At 37.1% G+C, this 21,113-nt stretch overlaps 1 protein-coding gene across 3 annotated transcripts in view; it reads left to right on the top strand.

Annotated features, from left to right (window-relative positions):
- The first annotated feature begins 213 nt into the window (after positions 1-213).
- Positions 214-21,113, top strand: part of STN1 (STN1 subunit of CST complex) — a 52,848-nt gene continuing 31,948 nt past the window's right edge. Inside the window, exons 1-4 of one of the 3 annotated variants that reach the window (XM_051981347.1) lie at positions 214-314; positions 1,010-1,207; positions 4,215-4,310; positions 13,899-13,967. In XM_051981347.1, the coding sequence (XP_051837307.1) occupies positions 1,075-1,207; positions 4,215-4,310; positions 13,899-13,967 (298 nt within the window). In that variant the 5' untranslated portion in view covers positions 214-314; positions 1,010-1,074. Of the gene's footprint in view, positions 382-419; positions 1,208-4,214; positions 4,311-13,898; positions 13,968-21,113 lie in introns of those variants that run through there. The other 2 variants (XM_051981348.1, XM_051981349.1) reach the window with 2 other exon arrangements.

Below are 21,113 nucleotides of genomic sequence, written 5' to 3'. Positions count from 1 at the left end.
ACAGGGCGGAACCCAGGCGCGCGCAAGCCGCGGTATTCTCGGAGGCCGCCGGAGGAGGCTGCAAGCTAGAGCCCCCCGGGGGCCAGGCTTTGAGCTTAGGGGCGGTGTCGAGCCTGGCCCGCGCGGAGCCCCCCCCACCGCAGCCAATGCCTGCGGAGAGGGAGGAGGAGGAAGAAAGGAGGGAGGAGGGGGAAGGGCGAACGGGAAGAACGGGCCTGGGCTGGCCCTGGGAGGGTCCGCTTGAGCGCTACTCCCGGAACAAGCCTGGAAGCAACCGAGCCTCCCCGCCCCCGAGTGACGCGTCACGGAGAAGTGTGCGTGCGCGGGGAGGCGGGAGAAGAGGGCGGTGACACTTTTTTTTCATTTCCCTTTTTCTTTGAGGTAGTGAGAAATATGGAAGTTTGCGGGAGGTAGCGCCCTACCCAGCTGCTTGGGTGGCGGGAAGGTGGGGCTCGAGGTCACGTGCATGTGGCCGGCGTCCACTCCCGGTACCCAGGTCCTGTGGCCTAAACCAAACTGGCTCTTGTCTGTGAGGCGTGGCCTCGGCTTAAGCGCTCCCAAGTGGGCTCCGGGCTGCTCAGGCCCTCGTGGCTAGGGAGCAGGCGATGGGGGCGGAGGCGGGGCCGACGAGCCGGGCTGTGCTTGGAGGTACCCCAACTTAATCTCCCATGCAAGCCTCGCGGTTGCAAAGCCGGATGGGATAGTCAGGTTTTCAGAAATGACTTGATTGCCGTGACAATTCAAGCTCGGCTTCTGGGGATGTGGGTTCAAAAAATGGCTCAGCCACTTAAGGGTAGTGAGATCTTGATATAAAATGAGGTGGCCACAGAGGTCTGTGATTCGGTGAAATCACTTACAGTCTTTGCATCTCAGTTTTCTTATCTGTAAATGGAGGGTTGGACTGAATCTCTAAGATCTGTTTAACTTATTATCTATGATCCTTTAAGCTAATTAAATTTCCAACTCGAGCTTCATCCCACAGATTCTTATTTTTGTTTTCTGCATCCAGATTACATTATTTTCATCGATCCTGGACCATTCAGGGTTAATTGGAATTGATCGTCCAATTTCCAAATGCAACAGGAGCCCAGAGAATGTGGAGAGGAGACCCCTTCCCTTTTGTGGGGTTTGGATCCTGTGTTTTTAGCATTTGCAAGATTGTATATAAAAGATATACTGGACATCAAAGAGTCCCAGCAAGCTCCAGGTATGTGGTTTTTGAGTGCAATTGGCACAACTAGCCCTTGACCTCGCTGAGATCACAAATGCTTCCTTGGGTACTTGGCAAAGAAGTTTCAGGCGTTCCTTGGTGCCTGTAAAGATGATTGTAGCACTTTTTACTCAACTCTGGAGCAAATTAAATCTATTTTTGTTTTATCTAGGAGCCTCCCCAAATAACAACTTGAGGCGATTGTTTTTGTAAAGAAGGAATTTTGTGTGTCTACTTTGTAATCCAATCAGATTTTTAGTTGTCTGAATGTCCACTTGGCTTCATTTGTATTTGTCAGTTTCTTTTGCAGTTTGCAAAACCCAAGGATTTCTCAATAAGTTATCAAAGATGGGGTAATAGCTTGCATTTCCACAATACAATAAGCCTCTGATTAGGTATTGTTTAGATTTTATTGCTGAAGTAATGGGCCCAAAGGAGTGATAGTAGGTTGTCCCAATCTTCTTTATTAGTCTTTGGTAGAACTAATACTGGGATCCACCTCTTGTGCCTTTGAGTCTGTGCTTATCCCCATACCATACCCCAAAAGAAACACGAGATGCACAAAATTAGAAAATCAATCCCAAATGTTCATAGGACTATTAGTGTCCAATCTGTGGTAGCATTCTAAACTCCTGTTGGTCTGATCAAACACAGTCAGTTGCAGATACTGTTACTTGATTCTAATGTAGTGATGTCATTTTGGTCTTCGAGTATGAAGGACAACAGCCAACTAGTTGACTATCTCCTTACTGCTTCTTGTCTGCCTTACAACAAATAAATAGGTGTTTAAGGACAGAATTATTAGTGTATATTGGTGTGATGACTATTTCCTTTCGAGGGGAAAATTTTTGCCAAATTAGAGATTCACCAAAAATATTTATTTCCCAACTTATTTATTATGCTGTATCGGACTCGAGCTGGAAGACTATAGCTCACAAGTTTTCCTAGGCAAGTGTAATCCATAGGGTAGAATTTTGCCATTTTAATGAGATAATAATAATATTATAAATGACATTTATAATAGTGCTTTAATATCTACTAAGCACTTCACATAAACTATCTAAGCTTCATGATAACTTCATCAAGTAGGTACTACAGGGATTAAAATTCTCATTTTATAGATGATAGAACTGAGGTTCAGAAAAGTCTAAGTGGTTTGTCCATCCATGGTCACATGTGTAATGATAGTTTTGAATTCAGGTCTTTCTGGCTCTAATGCCTGTCTCTATCCACCAGACCAATTTTATCAACTTGAGAATAATGAATGTGTTGAAGCAAGGCCATCTGAGTTCAACTCCAATCTCAGCCATCTAATAGCTGTGTGATTAGGCAAGTCAATCTCTGTTTGCCTAAATTTCATCATTTGAATGAAAATAGGACTATAATAACACCTACTTTCCAGGGTGGTTGTGAGGATCAAATGAGATTAATTGTGAAGCACTAAGAACAGTGCCTGGCACATAGTAAACACATCTATATGATGTTTGCTGTTATTGTCACACTTAGTAGTCACCTTAACACTATGTTTGGCACATGGGAATCTGATAAATACATTTTTACTGTTGAGTACATCCGGGAAAAATTTAGATAGCCTTTTACTCTTTAACTTTTACTACACCTTTCTTACTCATTGTTGGAAATGGTTTTGCTTTTTTCCAGTTGGAAGACAGCCAGCTTTTCCCACAGGCATCTGTTTTCCAGAACAGTCTACTATTTTTCATAGCTCATCTCCTTAGGAAGAAACTAATTCATTCCAAATGCCACCCATATGGAAAGATCCATTGTAGCTGAATGAGGCTAAGGGGAATGGAGAATGGGGGCGGGGAGAAATGGGAATATTATAAATCTGTTGCTAAAACTTAACTTTTTCCAGTGGGTTAAAAGACTAAAAATTGCCTAAGATCAACAGTACATTCTAATCTACAGTAAAAGGTAGTTTTAGGTATTTAACTAACTAGAAACATTTCTTTTAAAAAGATAATCAAAGCTATGTACCAGGAAATTTTTAATTCAGGATCCCTATTGAGTCCCAGGGAACGTGAAAACTACTCAAGAGCCCTGGAGTGAAGCAGTACTCTTTTGGCCTCAGAAGACTGGCCCGGATGACACAATTCATATTATTTTTTGTAAGAGGGGAAGGATTCCAAGAAACAATGACTAATTTTCAAAACACTGGCAGATACAGAATGACCCAGCTCTTCCCTTGGTTCCTATTTGTTATCAGACAATTTTTTTTTGTATTTTCCCCAAGGCTTTAAGTCTGTATAATATATTACACAGTATGTATGTGTGTGTGTCTGTGTGTATTTTTTTTGGTGAGGCAGTTGAGATAAAGTAACTTGCCCAGGGTCACATAGGTAGTTAGTATTAAGTGTATAAGGCCTGGATTTGAACTTAGGTCCTCCTGATTTCAGGACCAGTGCTCTATCTACTTCGCCATCTACTTGCCCCCATATATTGATATTTTTAGGACTCATACATTAAAGTTAAACATTTTGATTTCTATGAGTTGATCAAAATCAATAGAGTGATATACATATTTCTCTTCTAGGCATTAGCTACAACTACTTTAAATTAATCTCTAGCTCTCGTATTAGTGAAAAAAATCCTTTTCTGAATTCCTTTATTTTTTTCTTGATATCTGGCATTCCAAGTGGCAGAAGTGGGAAGAACTGGGAAGAATACTGCATGTGAACTCAGAAGACCTGGGTTCAAATCCCAATTCTGCGGGATTATTGCTGTGTGACAAATCATTTAACAAATCATTTAATGTCTCTGGGCCTCAAGTCCTCTTCTCTAAAATGAGATTATAAGATTGGATGATTTCTTGAGTTCTCTTTCAATTCTGAATCTATGACTCTGTGATCCATTTGAGTCTGGGACTTGAATATTTAACAATTTAATAGAAAGGGGAAAAATGCTATTAACAATAGAGTAACATTATAATTTATTGCCTACATGAGATATGAAAGATGTAGACCCTACTTTCTGGTTACTTTTACAGGTTTATTTTTTTACAATGGGCACCCAATAAGACAAGTGGATGTTTTAGGGACAGTGGTTGGAGTGAGAGAGAGAGAGTCATTTTACAGCTATGCAGGTAAGATCTGTTATGTTTTCTTGGTTTTCTTGTTACGGTTGTACCCCAACTTGACCAGACATTACTCTGCACATTGTCTCAAAGAATATTGGGGAATGGAAAGTAAACTCGTTTAGAGTTTGCATTCTATGCTCTATAAGAGAGACCTTTTGGGAGCCTTTATCTGTGAACTGTAGGGAAAGTAAGACTTCAAATTAGACTAGACATGGATATTAACAATGAGGGATGACATTTGAGAAAGTACATGGAAAGACTTTGAAAAGAAGGTAGAAAACAGGAGCTGTTTGGTGTCAGGATAGATAGTGCTGCACATTTCCCTCACCACTGAAGATGTTGTATTATAGCATTAATGAAAAATGAAGACCCAGGGGAATCATGAGAAGGTTAATTTATATTTAGTATGTTCTTTCTAAGAAGGCAAGGCAGGAGAGGCAATGTATTTTTGCATACAAAATCCCTGGTTTCAATTTATTTTAAGTTTTAGCACATTTAAAGAAATCAATGAAAGTTATCCAGATAAGATCAGTGATTTCAAAAGTACTTTGTAAGTTACAATGTGTTATATAAACAAGTTGTCCTACAGTTGTTTTATTGTGGTGGTACATCATACTGTGAGACATCAAACCAAAACATGGTATTGGCTGGAACTTAGAGTAGTGATTTTATTGGAATTGACATTTGAAGAAATCAGGAGAATTTTTTATAGAAAATTTGATTTTCAATTTAATAGTACCTTTTTTTTTTTTTTTTTTAAATAAGAACCCATTTATTTTTATTGACAGAACCCATGCCAGGGTAATTTTTTACAGCATTATCCCTTGCACTCACTTCTGTTCCGATTTTTCCCCTCCCTCCCTCCATCCCCTCCTCCAGATGGCAAGCAGTCCTTTACATGTTAAATAGGTTACAGTATATCCTGGATACAATATATGTGTGCAGAACCGAACAGTTTTCTTGTTGCACAGGGAGAATTGGATTCAGAAGGTATAAATAACCCAGGAAGAAAAACAAAAATGCAAGCAGTTTATATTCATTTCCCAGTGTTCTTTCTTTGGGTGTAGCTGCTTCTGTCCATTCTTGATCAATTGAAACTGAATTAGCTCTCTTTATCGAAGAGATCCACTTCCATCAGCATACATCCTCAAACAGTATCATTGTTGAGGTATATAATGATCTCCTGGTTCTGCACATTTCACTTAGCATCAGTTCATGTAAGTCTCGCCAGTCCTCTCTGTATTCATCCTGTTGGTCATTCCTTACAGAACAATAATATTACATAATGTTCATATACCACAATTTACCCAGCCATTCTCCAATTGATGGGCATCCATTCATTTTCCAGCTTCTAGCCACTACAAACAGGGCTGCTACAAACATTTTGGCACATACAGGTCCCTTTCCCTTCTTTAGTATTTCTTTGGGGTATAAGCCCAGTAGTAGCACTGCTGGATCAAAGGGTATGCATGGTTTGATAACTTTTTGAGCATAGTTCTAAACTGCTTTCCAGAATGGTTGGATGTGTTCACAATTCCACCAACAATATATCAGTGTCCCTGTTTTCCCACATCCCCTCCAACATTCCGTATTATCTTTCCCTGTCATTCTAGCCAATCTGACAGGTGTGTAATGGTATCTCAGAGTTGTCTTAATTTGCATTTCTCTGATTAATAATGATTTGGAGCATATTTTCATATGTCTATAAATAGTTTCAGTTTCTTCATCTGAGAATTGTCTGTTCATGTTCATGACCATTTAGCAATTGGAGAATGGTTTGATTTCTTATAAATTAGAGTCAATTCTCTATATATTTTGGAAATGAGGCCTTTATCAGAACCTTTGACTGTAAAAATGTTCTCCCAGTTTATTGTTTCTCTTCTAATCTTGTCTGCATTTGTTTTGTTTGTACAAAAATTTTTCAATTTGATATAATCGAAATTTTCTATTTTGTGATCAATAGTGATCTCTAGTTCTTCTTTGGTCATAAATTCCTCCCTCTTCCACAGGTCTGAGAGGTAAACTATCCTATGCTCTTCCAATTTATTTATAATCTCCTTCTTTATGCCTAGGTCATGAACCCATTTTGACTTTATCTTGGTATATGGTGTTAAGTGTGGGTCAATGCCTAGTTTCTGCTATACTAATTTCCAATTTTCCCAGCAATTTTTGTCAAATAATGCGTTCTTATCCCAAAACCTGGGATCTTTGGGTTTGTCAAACACTATATTATTAAAGTTATTGGCTGTTTTGTCTTTTTAACCTGACCTCTTCCATTGATCAACTAGTCTATTTCTTAGCCAATATCAGATGGTTTTAGTAACTGCTGCTTTATAATATAATTTTAGATCTGGTACAGCTAGGCCACCTTCATTTGATTTTTTTTTTCATTAATTCCCTTGAAATTCTTGACCTTTTGTTTTTCCATATGAACTTTGTTGTTATTTTTTCTAGGTCATCAAAGTATTTTTGGGAGACTGATTGTTATAGTGCTAATTTAATAGTACCTAAAGTTTAGACAAGTGAACTCATTTTTACCTTTTAATTTTCTAGGGTGTATGTGTGTGGGAGATATTCTTTTCAAATTTTGCTCTATCTGGGAACAGGTAGAAGGAGTCAGGTCATAAGAGTTTTTAGTGTCTTTCACTGGCAGTATTAAAAAAAAGATGAAAAATTACCACATGTATTGTTGACATATATTAGCTTGCTAGCTATCGATTGATTTATACTTATAGGGTTTGAAAATTTTTCTCAAGTTTTTTGTATTTTCTCATTGTCTAATTGTTCTCTGATATAGATTGTCTGCTTAGATATTCCCTATTGAGGATTTTCTTGTCTAAAGTTTTTTTTAATTATTTTTTTTAATTTTAGTGTTATATGCTTTTATTCCAGCACAAAGGGTGCTTGCTGGACTCTTCTCATTTTTCCCAGTTTGATCATCTAAACAAGTGTTTATTATTAAAGACCTACTTTGTTCTGAGCCCTGAGTTAGATGTTCTGTAGTGAAAATGGGAAACAAGCTATTTCCTTTCCCTCCAGGAGCTCCTAGAAGAAACAGGAGAGGACCTCAAGTATTTCCGTAGTGAGCATTTTCTAATAGTTTGTGATGAAGCAGTTTCTTTCTATAAAGTCATCTGATTTCCCCCCTCCTCTTTATTGTCAGTCTATAGGAAAGGTCAGTAGCATGTGTTTCTTAGCTTTCTTTTTAAGACCAGTTGATTGAGGACATTAGGTACCAGCTCTATCTTTAGCCTTGCTAGTTAATCATGACTTTGCTATTGCTCCTAAAAGCTGTCATTTAGAGAAAGCTGCAGACATTCTCCCTCCATCCTCTTAATTGTCCTGTGAGGTTAGGGGTAGAGGTAGTTTATCTGTTTTTCAGATGATGAAACTGAGGCTTAGAGACGTTAAGGGACTTGTTTAAGGCTGTATAATGAGTCACTGATGGAGCCAGAATTTGATGCCAGGGACTTTTGGCTTCAAATCCAGTGTTCTTTCTGTTATACCAGTAGCACTCTCTGTAGATTCAACATTCTAGAAAACCAACATTGATTTTTAAAAGAATCGTTACATAGACTTAAACAAAGATGCTGTCTCTCCCTTAAAATAAACCAAGATCTAAGAAAGATTTGGGGTGTTTGACTATGCTTGAATAAACTTTCCCAGAGAAGGCGCCCTTAAGAGAAAGAAAGCTTTGAGACTGTGTTGGAATAGTGGAATAATTCAGAATGAAAATAACTTCGAAGCCTACTCTTTCCTACTGACTGAGTCAAAGCTCTTTCTGTTTCTGCGTCCAGAGACCTTATTTTAGCTTCTAGAATGAATACCTGCCAGGCTGCCCCTCCCTGTTCTTTCCTCAGTTTTGGTCAGCCTGACTCACTGGGAGCTATACTTGGGCTGTTTCCTGTTCATACTGTTTGACTTGTCTCACAGCTAAAAACAAAGGGTGACCAGGGCTGCACTGGAAAGGAACTGGTATTGCATCAGCTGGAGAGTTGTGCCTTACATAGCACTATGGTAATCTACCCCCCCTCCAATCCATTCAGCAGGAGCTGCCTTAAATGGCTTTAGGAAGAATCTGAATGGAGAATCTAAAAGCACTTGCTTATGGCCTCCATCATGGTCCTTAGTAGACTTCACTATCATAGCCCAAACAGCCTAAAATAGTATTATGTGGGATGGGTGCAAGCTCCCCTTTCCCAAATTAACTAATCAGAGACATCTTCAGGTACAAAGAGAAAGCATTTATTTAATCCCTGCAGGGAGAGGCCCAGACACACCCCCAGGAGCCATCCCAAGTCCCACCATGTGCTCCTGAATCTGGCCAGCCAGAAGTAGAACACTGGGCTAAATAGGAAAAGACCCGAGCCTTTTCACTGGATAGACTAAAAGGAATTAACCATCCTTGACCAATGGTCACCAATGTTAACTGCTTCCCACAGGTCTCATTATTTCCTATATTATCCTGAGGGATAACCTTTAGAGACCATGTGACTCCCTGCAACCCAGGTTTCAAAACCTGGTCTTCCCGCCCTGGGAATAGGGATTATGGGATCTAGCCTCAAACTGAGAAAACTTTATCCAAACTAGTCCCATTCAGTATCTTCCACTGGGGCCCGGAAACCTGGGAGACCAATGTCCTCCTGCTTCAAAGAATTTCCTTATCCTCAGTTGAAAACTTGAGAGAATTTCAGATTGTCTAGGAGTCGGTATTTTCTGGGTACAGAAGTTAGTTGACAAATATTGACTAAGCACTTACTACGTGGCAGGCACTTTGTTAAGCTCTGGCGATACAAAAAAGGGCAAAAACCACACTTCTTTCTTCCTCTTCTAAAGGGAGAAGTAACATGTAAATAACCAGATATTTACAAGGTTTATAAAGGGTAGGTGTAAGGTAATCTCCAAGGGGAAGGCACTAGGAGTTGGAGAGATGAGGAAAGATTTCTTGCAAAAGGGGGTTTAAACTGAGTCTTGAAGGAAACCAGAGAAATTAAGAGGAGGAAATAAGGAAAGGATAGTAATTGCGAAAGACACAGAAATTAGTTATGAAGTGGCCAGAAATGTGGTTGAGTGACTAGAGGGCTGGCCTTGTAATTAGGAAGACCTGGGTTTAAGTCCTGCCTTTAATGTATACTGGCTGTGTAATTGTCAAGGACCATAATCTCCCAGGGCTCCAGACAGTTCTCTGGGGCTGTAAGTTACAAATGAGTTGCTTCTCTGCTTTGATGAAGGAGTTTCCACATCAAGAGTCCCCCATACTGATAAATCACAAGGTAGACACAAGGTACCAACAAAAGTTTGTCCAGATATTTAATAATGTTGAATGGATCAATGGTTTCAATTTTCAATCATTATTGGGGCCAAAACAATCTCTTAAGCAACAAATAGATTTTCCTGTTTTCAGATTCCAGTTCTCACCCAGCTCCTTCAACTTGGTTTGTCAGTCATTATCTTTGTTCTTTTTAGTTACCTTGTAAAAGTATTTTAAAACATTTTTCCTACCCTATCTAGATTGGCTTTATTTAAATTGATGCCTGCCAAGCAGAACTCCATGCCAAGTCTGCTGTTTCCTGTGTCACAAGAACAAAATAACTCAAGTATCCTGCAGATGTAAAATGTAAAAATTATGAATAAAAGGGAAAGAATAGAGAAAACTTAGTTGTTTTTTAAAAATTAATTTGAACACATTCTGATTTTTATTCCATCCTGAAATAAAATAATTGGCCTAGTATATTATAGCCAACACTTACAGTTGGCTTTGCAAGAAAGTTCTAAAGACAAAGAGGTCACACATCATTACATATGTAATGATACATACATTTTCAGATATGGTCAATGAGTTATTTTGTTTTGCTTGAATTGATTTATTTGTTTCAAGTGGGACATCTATTAGGGGAGGGTGGGGCAGTTAAAAAACATAAGGAGTGTCATTAAAACATCTCTAATATGTTGTCTCTACTTCCTTACCTCTTACCTTCTCTGCTGCCTGACTTCTTGCCTCAGCCTTCAATTAAAACTGCTCTTCCAAAGATACCAGTGATCTTCACATTGCTACTTGTCATGACTTTCTCTTGGTTCTTCTCTCTGTAGCCTTTGATACTCCCAAACACCCTCTTCTCCCTAATATTCCTTTCTCACTAGGTTTTCTTGACACTACTTTCTTTGTTCTCCTTCCTGTCTGAACATTTCCATTTCCTTTGCTACATCTTCATCCAGATTATGCTCGCTAACCTGACATTCAAACCTCTATAACCTGCCCCCTCCTCATCTCATACTTTATCCCCCTTACCCTCCCTTCCCACCTTCCTTTGTTCTCTGCATTCCAGTAATATTGGCCTCCTTGTTGTTCCTCAATCAAAAAACTCCCGTCTCCTGACTTTGCATTTTCACTGCTGTCCATCATGCCTAGAATTCTTTTTCTATGATTATTTCTGTCTTCAGCCTCCCTGACTACTTTCAAGTCCCTGTTGAAATCACACCCACAAAGAAGCCTTTCCTCAGCTCCAGAATGCTTATGCCTTCCCTCCGATGATTATCTGCAATGTCTTTTTAAAAATCTTGTTTGTATGTGGTTGTTTGCATGTTGTTTCTCTCATAAATTCCTAAAGAACAGAACTTTTTCTTTTTTTTTTGTTCTGGGGGAAAAGTCAGCTTGGTGGCATTAGACCTTGAGCTAAATTGACCAGAATTCAACACTGATCTCAGATAATTACTAGCTGTGTTATCCTGGGCAAGTAGTTTAACCTTTGTCTGCCTTAGTTTTTTCCATTGTAAAATGGGAATAATAACATCTACCTTCTAGGATTAAATGAGATAATATTTGTCAAGTATTTAGTACAATGCCTAGCACAAAATAAGCCTTTAATAAATGCTTATTATCTTCCTTCTTTCTTTTATACTGAAGTCCTCTACACTGATAAAATCATAGGTAGATCTTCTCTTTTGTTATTCTTTGTAATTTGAAATATTTTGTTCTTTGATGATTCTTAAATTTATTTTTAAAATTAATCTTTTTATTTTATTTTTTAAATTACATATAACAATAGTTTTCACATTCATTTTTATAAGATTTTGAATTCCAATTTTTCCCTCTGTTATCTTTTCCTTCCCTAAGATAGCAAGCAATATATGTTATGCATGTACAGTTATTTAAAACATATTTCCATATTAGTCATGTTGTAAAAGAAAAATCAGAACAAAAGGAAAAAAAAAACATGAGAAAGAAAAGGAAATCAAAATAAAAGGTGAAAATAATATGTTTGAGGCTGATTTCAGAAGATTCTGGCAAGATTTACATGAACTGACACTGAGTAAGTGAACAGAACTAAGAGAATATTGTACACAGTAACAAGAAGATTATGTGATGATCAGCTCTGATGGACTTGGCTCTTTTGAGCAATGTAGTGATCCCAAACAGATCCAACGGATTTAGGATAGAAAATACCACTGACATCCAGAAAAGGAATTATGGAGTCTTGATGTAAATCAACACATACTATTTTCAGCTTTTTCATTGTTGTTGTTTGCTTCCTTTTTTGTTCTTTTATGCTTTTTCTTGAACATTACTGACACATATAGAAATAAGTTTAAAAGAATTGCATATGTTTAACCTATATGGGATTACTTTCCGTTTTGGGGAGAGGGAAGGGAGGAAAGAAGGAGAAAAATTAGGAACACAGGATTTTGCATAGTATTTTCACCTTTTTTTGTTTGTTTGCTTTTTTCTTTCTCATGATTTTTTCCCTTTTGGTCTGATTTTTCTTGTACAACATAATAAATATGGAAATATGTTTAAATTTAAATTCTATGTTGAATGTTATGTGTGAAGAGAAAATAATTTGGAACACAAAGTCTTACAAAAATGAATGTTGAAAACTATCTTTTCATGTATTTGGAAAAATAAAATACTATTAAAAAAATAAAGAACCAATAACAATGCAAAAAATAAAATAAAATAGTACACTTGGATTTGCATCCAGTTTTCATAATTCTCTCTTTGGATGTGAATGGCATTTTCCATCCCAAATATATTGGGATTGTCTTGGATCATTGTATTACTGAGAAGAGTTATATCTAAAATACTTGATCATCTCATAATTTTACTGTTATTATGTACAATGTTCTGGTTCTGCTCACTCCACTCAGTATTAGTTCATATAAATCTTTCCAGGTTTTTCTGAAATCAGCCTGCTTATCATTTTTTATAGAACAATAATTCCATTACGCTTATATAGTACAATTTATTTGGCCATTCTCCATTTGATGGGTACCCATTCAGTTTCTAATTCCTTGGTACTACAAAAAGGGCCACTACAAACATTTTTGCACATGTGGGTCTTTTTCCCTTTTTTAGGATGTCTTTGGGATACAAACCCATTAGAGACACTTCTGGATCAAAGGGTATGACAGTTTGGACATAGTTCAAAAATTATTCTCCAGAATGGTTGGATTAATTTACAACTCCCCAATAATGCATTAGAGTCCCAATTTTTCCACACCCCTCCAACATATGTCATTATCAAAAAAGAAAAAATTTTCTAAAACTTAGGCAACCAGACCAGCAGACCCTTGTTCAAGCAGTATGTTGAAGGTTGTGTAGCTTAGGGGAGTGGTCAAAATGATGCTTGAGCCTCCTTTATTTTCTGCCCTGGAGAAGGCCCTGGGCTAATGCCTCAAAGTACACTTTTCTTCAATTATCCCCTTCTAATATGTCAAGAGCTCCATATGACCTCTATCTTTTTCAAAAAGGCCTTGCCTATTCCTGTCACTTCAATTCTTCTGTTTGTTGAACCCACAGGGTTCTAAAAGAAAACAATATTTTATGATCAGTATTATTATTTGTAAAATGGAACTTTGTGTGTCCATATGCACATTTTGTATGAGCATTTAGGAATAAAACTGTGAAATAATGTGCTTATTATGTATTATGTTTACCTTTTGTAGTTTTTCATCTGAAGAGCTCAAAGTATTTCTTATATTCTCTGTATTAATTAAATTAATGGAAAATATCTCAGGAAGAAATACAGAACCTTCAATTTTTTTTTTTTCAAGGCCGCTTTCTGTGATAATAATAAGATAGCACAAAACTCTAGACTTCACATGGTGGTCTTTTCAATGTAGGATATAAATAATTATGACAATATTTTGTTTTAACTAATTCATTTGTCTATGAAGATTTGAGACTAAAATTGACATTTACTTTCTAAGGACCCTATTTGGGGGAGATAAGAATATTGAGTGTCTTAAGGTTAGTGGGGTACAGGAAAGGTACAATTTGTGCAGCTGATTTCTATAATGTAAAAAATTAGCGGAATTCAAAGAGAAATGTTTACAATGGGTACAAACTTTGATATGCAGATAAATGATTTGTATTAGGATTCTGGTGAGAATTATCTGGAGATTCGGGAATTTGAATAAGTGTTTTATATTAGATTAAGGTATTTATCTCTTGAGGGAAAAAGTAATATAAATAATATAAATAATTTATTCTTTTCACTGTCACTGACAAAAGCACAAAAGTGTTTTTAATAATAGCATGCTTTCCATGCAAGGAAAGTTACCATCTCTGATGTGCTGTATTTGTTTCTCCTGCAGTGGATGACAGTACAGGAGTTATAAACTGCATCTGCTGGAAAAGCTCACAAGGTACCAAGTCATCTACAGGTAAGACAACATTAATTTGCCACATTTATTCACCTTTGATTTAACCAATATATTGTAGTTATATAAACGAATCAAAATGGTAGTTAAGCCTATATTTTCAGATGGCTCCATTGGGTTTTGTCGGCTGTCAGTGACACACTTAAAGCTTCTGCTGCTGCTCTGAAAGCTGATAATGTAGTGTAAGGTAACTGATCAGGTTTGTTCACTGACATTCTCATGATTCTTCTTTCCATCCATTTAGGGCTTATTTCCATCAACACTAATGGAAATACCAGCAGTATGCTGTGAAAGTTCAGCAGTTCTGGGTCTTTGTTATTCAGGGCAATTACTGAATGGGACAGAACTATTCTAGTTCAGCATAAGATCATGTGGTTTGGCCAGAGGAATATCACTCTGAAATAGCACTTATCTACATGGTAACATTCCTAAATTCTACAAAGTCATGAGATGCCATGACACCAGCATCTCTGATCTGTTATGTGCTTCACGTCATGTACCAAGCATTCTGTCATCTATGAGTGGGTAGACTATTAGCTTTTGGGGAACATTTAAAAACATTGCTTAGAAAATAGCTTTTTTCAAAAAATAGATTTTGATTTTTATATTTTGTTTTTACATTGCCTAGATTTCTCCTATCCCAGAGAGCCATCTCTTAAGACAAACAAACAAAATTTTTTTGAAGAAAAAGAAAAGATTGATGTTTGGCAATTAGGAGATCAATGGTAACTTTAAAGAGAGCAGTTATAGTTGAATGCAGAGCATTGAGAGTCAGAGGAAAGGAAATTGAGGCATTAGTATAGATACATATGCCCATAGAATTTAGCTTTGAAAAGGAGGAGACAAATAGGACATTAGCTAGCAGGTATGGAGGAGTCAGATGAGGATTTTTGAGAGTGGAGGCAATATGGTCATGTTTGTAGATAGTAGAGAACTATTAGTCTCTGCCGGGGGAGACGGGTTGGAATGGGATCACTCATGCATGGGGAAGGATTTGCCTTGACAAAAAAGGGCCATTTCTTCATATGAGCCCTAAGGGAAGGAGGAGATAGCAGTTAAAAGCAGCTTAGTGAAATGAGGAGCAAAAGAAAAGGAGGGGCTCTCTGCAAATGTCTGGTTTTTTTCAGTGAAATATTGGGCATGTTTCCCATCTAAAAGAGTGGGGGTTGGAGGAGCCTTGAACAATTGAAAGAGGAATGGAAAGCTTTATTGTGGTAGGATAGTGAAATGACTGAGAGATGTAAAGTTTGCTTTGATGCAGTGAAGACCCAGCTGAGATTACGTAACATAAATTGATAGTGGACTCTGTCAGTTTGGTTCCATTATTTTCTCTAGCTTTGTTCAGAAACATGAGTAAAACTGAAAGTAATATATAGTGGAAGTAATCCAAGAATGAGACAGGATAAGAACAGCAGTAGGATAAGGGGGCAAGAGATGTGAGAGAGAAAAGGGAAGTATCTCATTGAACTGGTTCACCAAAGAATCCAGATGGAGAAGGGAGGGAAGTGTAATCAATGCAAGGGTGATGACTTATGAACAGCTGAGTGGTTGAGGGACTGAAGGCCCCAGGGAGAATGAAGAAAGTGTTGGGAAATGCAAGGCAGAAAGATTGAGGTGACAACAGATTATGATCGGATAAAAGAATTTCAGAGTTCATGAACATGGATATGGAACATTTGTGGGTGTGATGGCAGGATCCAGGAGGTGACCACCACAGTGTGTGTTGAGGTAAGGTAAAGAAGGAAGTTGAGAAATGTCAATATGTATTTGAAGGTTCCCTAGGATTTGGGGAGGAGAGAAAGCTTTGAACCAGGCATTGATCTTGTTTAAGAATGACAGACTAGTTAGAGGTCTGTCATCAGAAATTTGATTGGTTCATAAAAGTAGATCAAATAACTCCTAGAGGAAGAGCGGTTACCAAGTAATAGTGGTAGATGGAGAACCAGGAAGTGATCATGAGGAACAAGGAGTATTCCATATGAGTGATAAAATAAAGTCAGAAGACAGACTGCAGAAAACAAGAGGAATGTGAAAGAAAGGGAAGTGGAATCATTGATAATAAATAACATTCCCTAGCAGTTCTGTCATGAAAGATAGGAGCCACACAGGACAATAGCCAGCAGGTATGGGTGGATCTTAGTCTTCTTGATATTTTTTGTATCCCTATGGATTACACAGATTATTATCAATTAATCCTCGTTTTTATTCTTTGACAAACTGACTGCCTTTCCTTTTCTAGTGCTGTAGCTCACTGATGATATTATTTACATCATTTTTTAAATTTCTCACCTTGCTATATTACTCTGGGATTTCTATGGCTTTTTCATATGCCCTAGAAAGTTTATTATTGGGAAAATCTCATCACCATGTAAGAGTTCAATAGCCTTGGTATACAACCTCATCTCTACCTTTTACCTTTCTTTGGGGGGTTGGAGGGTGAAGCCATGAGCTTTAAAATTTCCACCTAAGGAGGGATCTCAGCTTAGTCATCTTTTCATTTCTCTCCTGGCTGGGCTGATATGAGACTATTCCAAATTTTTTCACTTCCCCCCCAGCTTTTCACTTTTAATATGCTATCTTTCCCTATTAGAATGTATGCCCCTTAAAGGCAAAGACCTTCTTTTTTCCTATTTATATCTCTTAGTATTTAGAACAGTTCCTGGTACCATATTAGGGGCTTAATGAATGTTTATTGACTATTGAAATCACTTCATTAAAAAAATTATATGATGATGATATGTGTTTCAGTTTGCTCACTATGGAGCAGCCTCCATATACCTCTCCAGTATTCTTTGTGTGACTATCTGACTTTCAACTATTTGAAGATATGTTGTTTGTCCTTCATTCTTGAAGAGTTCCATGATATCAGGGAAGCGAGGTCACAACATGCAAATGAATTGGATTTAAGTGAGGGAGGACTGTATAATCTTGTTGTTGCTGTGTACAATGATCTGGTTCTGTTCATTTCACTTAGCATCAGTTCATGTAAATCTCCCCAGGCCTCTCTGAAATCATCCTGTTTGTCATTTCTAAAAACAGAACAATAAAATTCTATAACATTCATATACCATAATTTGTTTAGCCATTCTCCAGATGATGGGTATCCATTCAGTTTCCAGTTTCTAGCCACTACGAAAAGGGCTGCTAAGGCATGATCTTTTTTTTTTTTTTTTTTTTTTAATTTTAATAGCTTTTTATTTACAAGTTATATACATGGGTAATTTTACAGCATTGACAATTGCCAAACCTTTTGTTCCAATTTTTCCCCTCCTTCCTCCCACTCTCTCCCCTAGATGGCAGGATGACCAGTAGATGTTAAATATATTAAAGTATAAATTAAATACAAAATAAGTATACATGACCAAACCGTTATTTTGCTGTATAAAAAGAATTGGATTCTGAAATATTGTACAATTAGCCTGTGAAGGAAATAAAAATGCAGGCAGGCAAAAATATAGGGATTGGGAATTCAATGTATTGGTTCTTAGTCATCTCCCAGAGTTTTTCCGCTGGGCGTAGCTGGTTCAGTTCATTACTGCTCCTTTGGAACTGATTTGGTTCATCTCATTGCTGAAGATGGCCACGTCCATCAGAATTGATCATCATATAGTATTGTTGTTGAAGTATATAATGATCTCCTGGCCCTGCTCATTTCACTCAGCATCAGTTCGTGTTAGTCTCTCCAGAAGGCATGGTCTTTAAGAAAGAAATCAAGTCAGTAAACCCCAAGATATCTTGGGCGGGGGAGTTCACAGGTGCAAAGGATAAGGAAAAACATGCTGTTAAGAGCATCTGTAGATATGATACCCTATGTGGAAAGGAGGAAAGAAGGAAGGAAGGAAGACTCTTAAAAGCATTTCCCATCTTTGTTTCTTTTGATGCCACATGTTCCTCATCATATAACATATTAGGGACTGGATGTTAATTGTCCTAATGTGTTCTCTTCACTCTGATATTTGAATATTACTAGAGCATTTCCATTTTCCAGTTTTATCTTTACATGACCTCCAGACTACAGACCATAAATATTTGTATAATTTCATCATATGGAAGGAATCAGTCGTTTCCTTTTGGGTTATATGCTGACTGTTCTCTAAAACAATAGTGCCAAATACCCTTGCTGAATAGACAATCCAATTCCATGCCTCAATCGATAATAATAATAATCAGATTCTCAGAGTTATCACTAGTTACATTTTTTTCTTCTTCAGGAAATCTTTAGTCTTGGTATATTTATAGTAGACACTTTGTTGAAGGAGAGTCTTTAAGTAAGCGTTTTGATATGCCAAAGAAAATGCTTTTTTTATAGTCAACAAACAGTAAGTACAGTAGAGTCTTTTATTCTCTGTATTTTTCAATTGGGTGATTGTAAGGATGAGGTTTGTTTTAGAATTTCAGTTATGAAATTCTGCCCTTTTTCCTTCATATTCATTCATCTAGGATACCCTTGATGAATATGTAGATTATTCTGATAAAAAATTTGTAGAGATGAAAAAGTAAGCAAATTGTTTTCCCCCTCCAAACTCTGTCATCATTAGGGGTCAGAGAGAGAGTCTAGCTAGACAAAAGTTCTGGAAGTTAATTAAATCTTAATGATCTTGAAAGAAGAATGGAAAAAGAAGAGAACAGAAATACCCTTGAAAGGGAAGGGAAAAGAAAGTCAGGGAAAATTATTTCACACAATTAAGTGTATAAAGTTTCATATAACCATAGATTTAGAAATAGAAGGAACCTGTGAGATCATCTGATCCAACCCTTTCATTTTGTAGATGAGGAAACTAAAACCAGAAAGATTAAAGAATTTTTCCAAAATCGCAAAGGTAATAATGGTAGAGCTGACATTTGAACTCAGATCTTATGATTTTTTCCTCCCACTATGTAGTAAATGCCTCCAATCTCTGGTTTGTTTAGGTCTCTCACCATACTTTGTGTAAAGTTGCTTTTTCCTCAGCTTTACTTCTTTTGGGGGTTTTAGGAAGCAGAGCTTCTCTTCTACCACCATCTTCTTTCATAAAATTTTGCATATGAGTTTATATTCTTAATTGGTATTTTCCTTAACTTCACTATGTCTCTGATTAGCAGGAAGATAAATGTTTCCTAGCAAAGGTAGTTTTTAGACTTATTTGGTCTTAGTATATTGATTGAGTCACAACTATGATATTTCTTTAGGAAATAGTATTAGTCTATGTCAGTTGCCATTCATTTATCTATTTCTTATTTTTTTATTTCAACAGCTTGTTTAAGTATGTTTAATTAGAGTTGTTTCAATTGTTTCTTGAGCAAAACACTCCAGTTGTTATCTCATGTCGGAAAGAAAGGAGGGTAGGAATGTAGGAAGGTATGAAGGGAGAGGAGGGCAGGGAAAAAAACTAATAAGAATTCAGTAATATTTTTGAATGGACTTATATTTTATGAGTCAGTATCTACTTAGTTTTGAACAATACTAATCCATAAATATATAATATAGTATTTAGTCTGTAGAAACCTACTTATCCATTTATAGATTTATACATCCCTAGGAATAACTCCATGGGTACCCAGATATCCAGAGTCCCTGGACTGGGAATTTTCTGAGCAGCATCTAAGAAATTAGACAGCCTATGTCTCATTAAATTAGAAAACCTTTTCCAAAGGGATATTTATTGAAACCATTTTGTATTGAGTTAAAAGTCAGATAAGTCATGATTTGAATAAAATCAATTAAAACTTATGACTTTTGTAAGTGACAGATAAGACATCATACTACTGTTTAAGGAATTTTTAGTTTATTAAATATGTTGAGACAACTTGAATAACAATTTGCAGAAAAAATTACTTTTATCTCTCCTTCATGCCATATTTTCCTGAAATCAGTCTTAATGTGAATATTCTTTCCAATGTTGTTTATTTTGACTCCACTTCTTGGAGTTTGCTTTTCCTGGGATGTAGGCAAAAAAGCCCTATTTCTGATGATCAAATGTGGTAACATTCAATGTTCTGTAAGGAATGCAAGTTTTCCCTGCTTTGAGGCCAGTTCTTTTTCCACTTTGCCTTGCTGCTGCCTTACCTACAATAACTAAAATATCTAAACGTACAAGAAGTTCAAGTTTCTACAGGCCACCAAGCAAACAAGGGTGTGCAACCTTGCTTTTTAAAGGACAGTGTAATGTGAGCTATTTTAGGTTGCTATGAGGAAAGGAATCTGAGAAATATCATCTTGACAAGCAGGGGGAGAGAAAGAGAGATTTTTTTTTTTAACATTTAATTAAAAATATTTGAATGCCAAACACTGCATCATCCAGCCTTTAACTTTATAGGCTTTCTTGCCTGTCAGTCTGTATTCTCATTTTATCTTAAGCCTAAATTCAGCTCCTATTCTGGTGTTTCTGTTTGTCCAATCAAGTTAAGAAACACTAAGTACTTACTGAAGACCTGAGTTCAAATTCACTTCAGACATTTATTAACTGTATGACCCTGAGAAAGTCACTTAACCTCCGTTGGTAAACTACTCCACTGTCTTTGCCAGAAAATTCCATAATGGCCATCAAGAGTTTGGCAGCAGTTCTGTGCACTGTGCCATTGGCCACATGCTGAGAATCCAAAGAAAGATAAAACTAGCCCCTGCTCTTGTAATGGGCTGAGGCTTGAGTTGATGCACTGAGGTCCCAAGCACATGAGGCTAAATAGTAATTGGACCATACTCTATTAATATATAAGCTTGGAGAAAGAATGGCCCCCGCCCACTCTTTGTGCAAGTCCTGATGTGTTGTATAGGAAATGATGATTTTGGTGGGTGGAGGCAGGGGAGTGGAAAGGGAAGGGGAAGGAGAGACTGCTAGCATTTTTGCAATTGCAGTTGGGACGGCTTTTCTGTTTGTTTCTCTTCTTTTTGCTTTTGCTGAGGTAGGAGCTCATGGTGTAATGAAGAAGAAAAGATACAAAAAACCTAGGTAGAAACCTTTCTATAAAATATAGACATATGTATAATATGTATGTCTCTTCTCATACCTAAATATGTATAGAGAGAGATATATATGTATAGAGAGATAGATGCATCTATCTATATAACCATATACATGGGGGTGGTGACAGAGAGAGACACAGAGTGTGAGAGAGACAGAAAGGACTGAGAGAGTCCCAGAGGGAAGATTAAGGAAGACTTAGAAAAAG

Source organism: Antechinus flavipes, chromosome 2 (assembly GCF_016432865.1).
Source record: "Antechinus flavipes isolate AdamAnt ecotype Samford, QLD, Australia chromosome 2, AdamAnt_v2, whole genome shotgun sequence".
Lineage (NCBI taxonomy): Eukaryota > Metazoa > Chordata > Mammalia > Dasyuromorphia > Dasyuridae > Antechinus > Antechinus flavipes.
The sequence above is the reverse complement of the archived record's forward strand: the minus strand, read 5'-3'. Positions and strand labels throughout refer to the sequence as shown.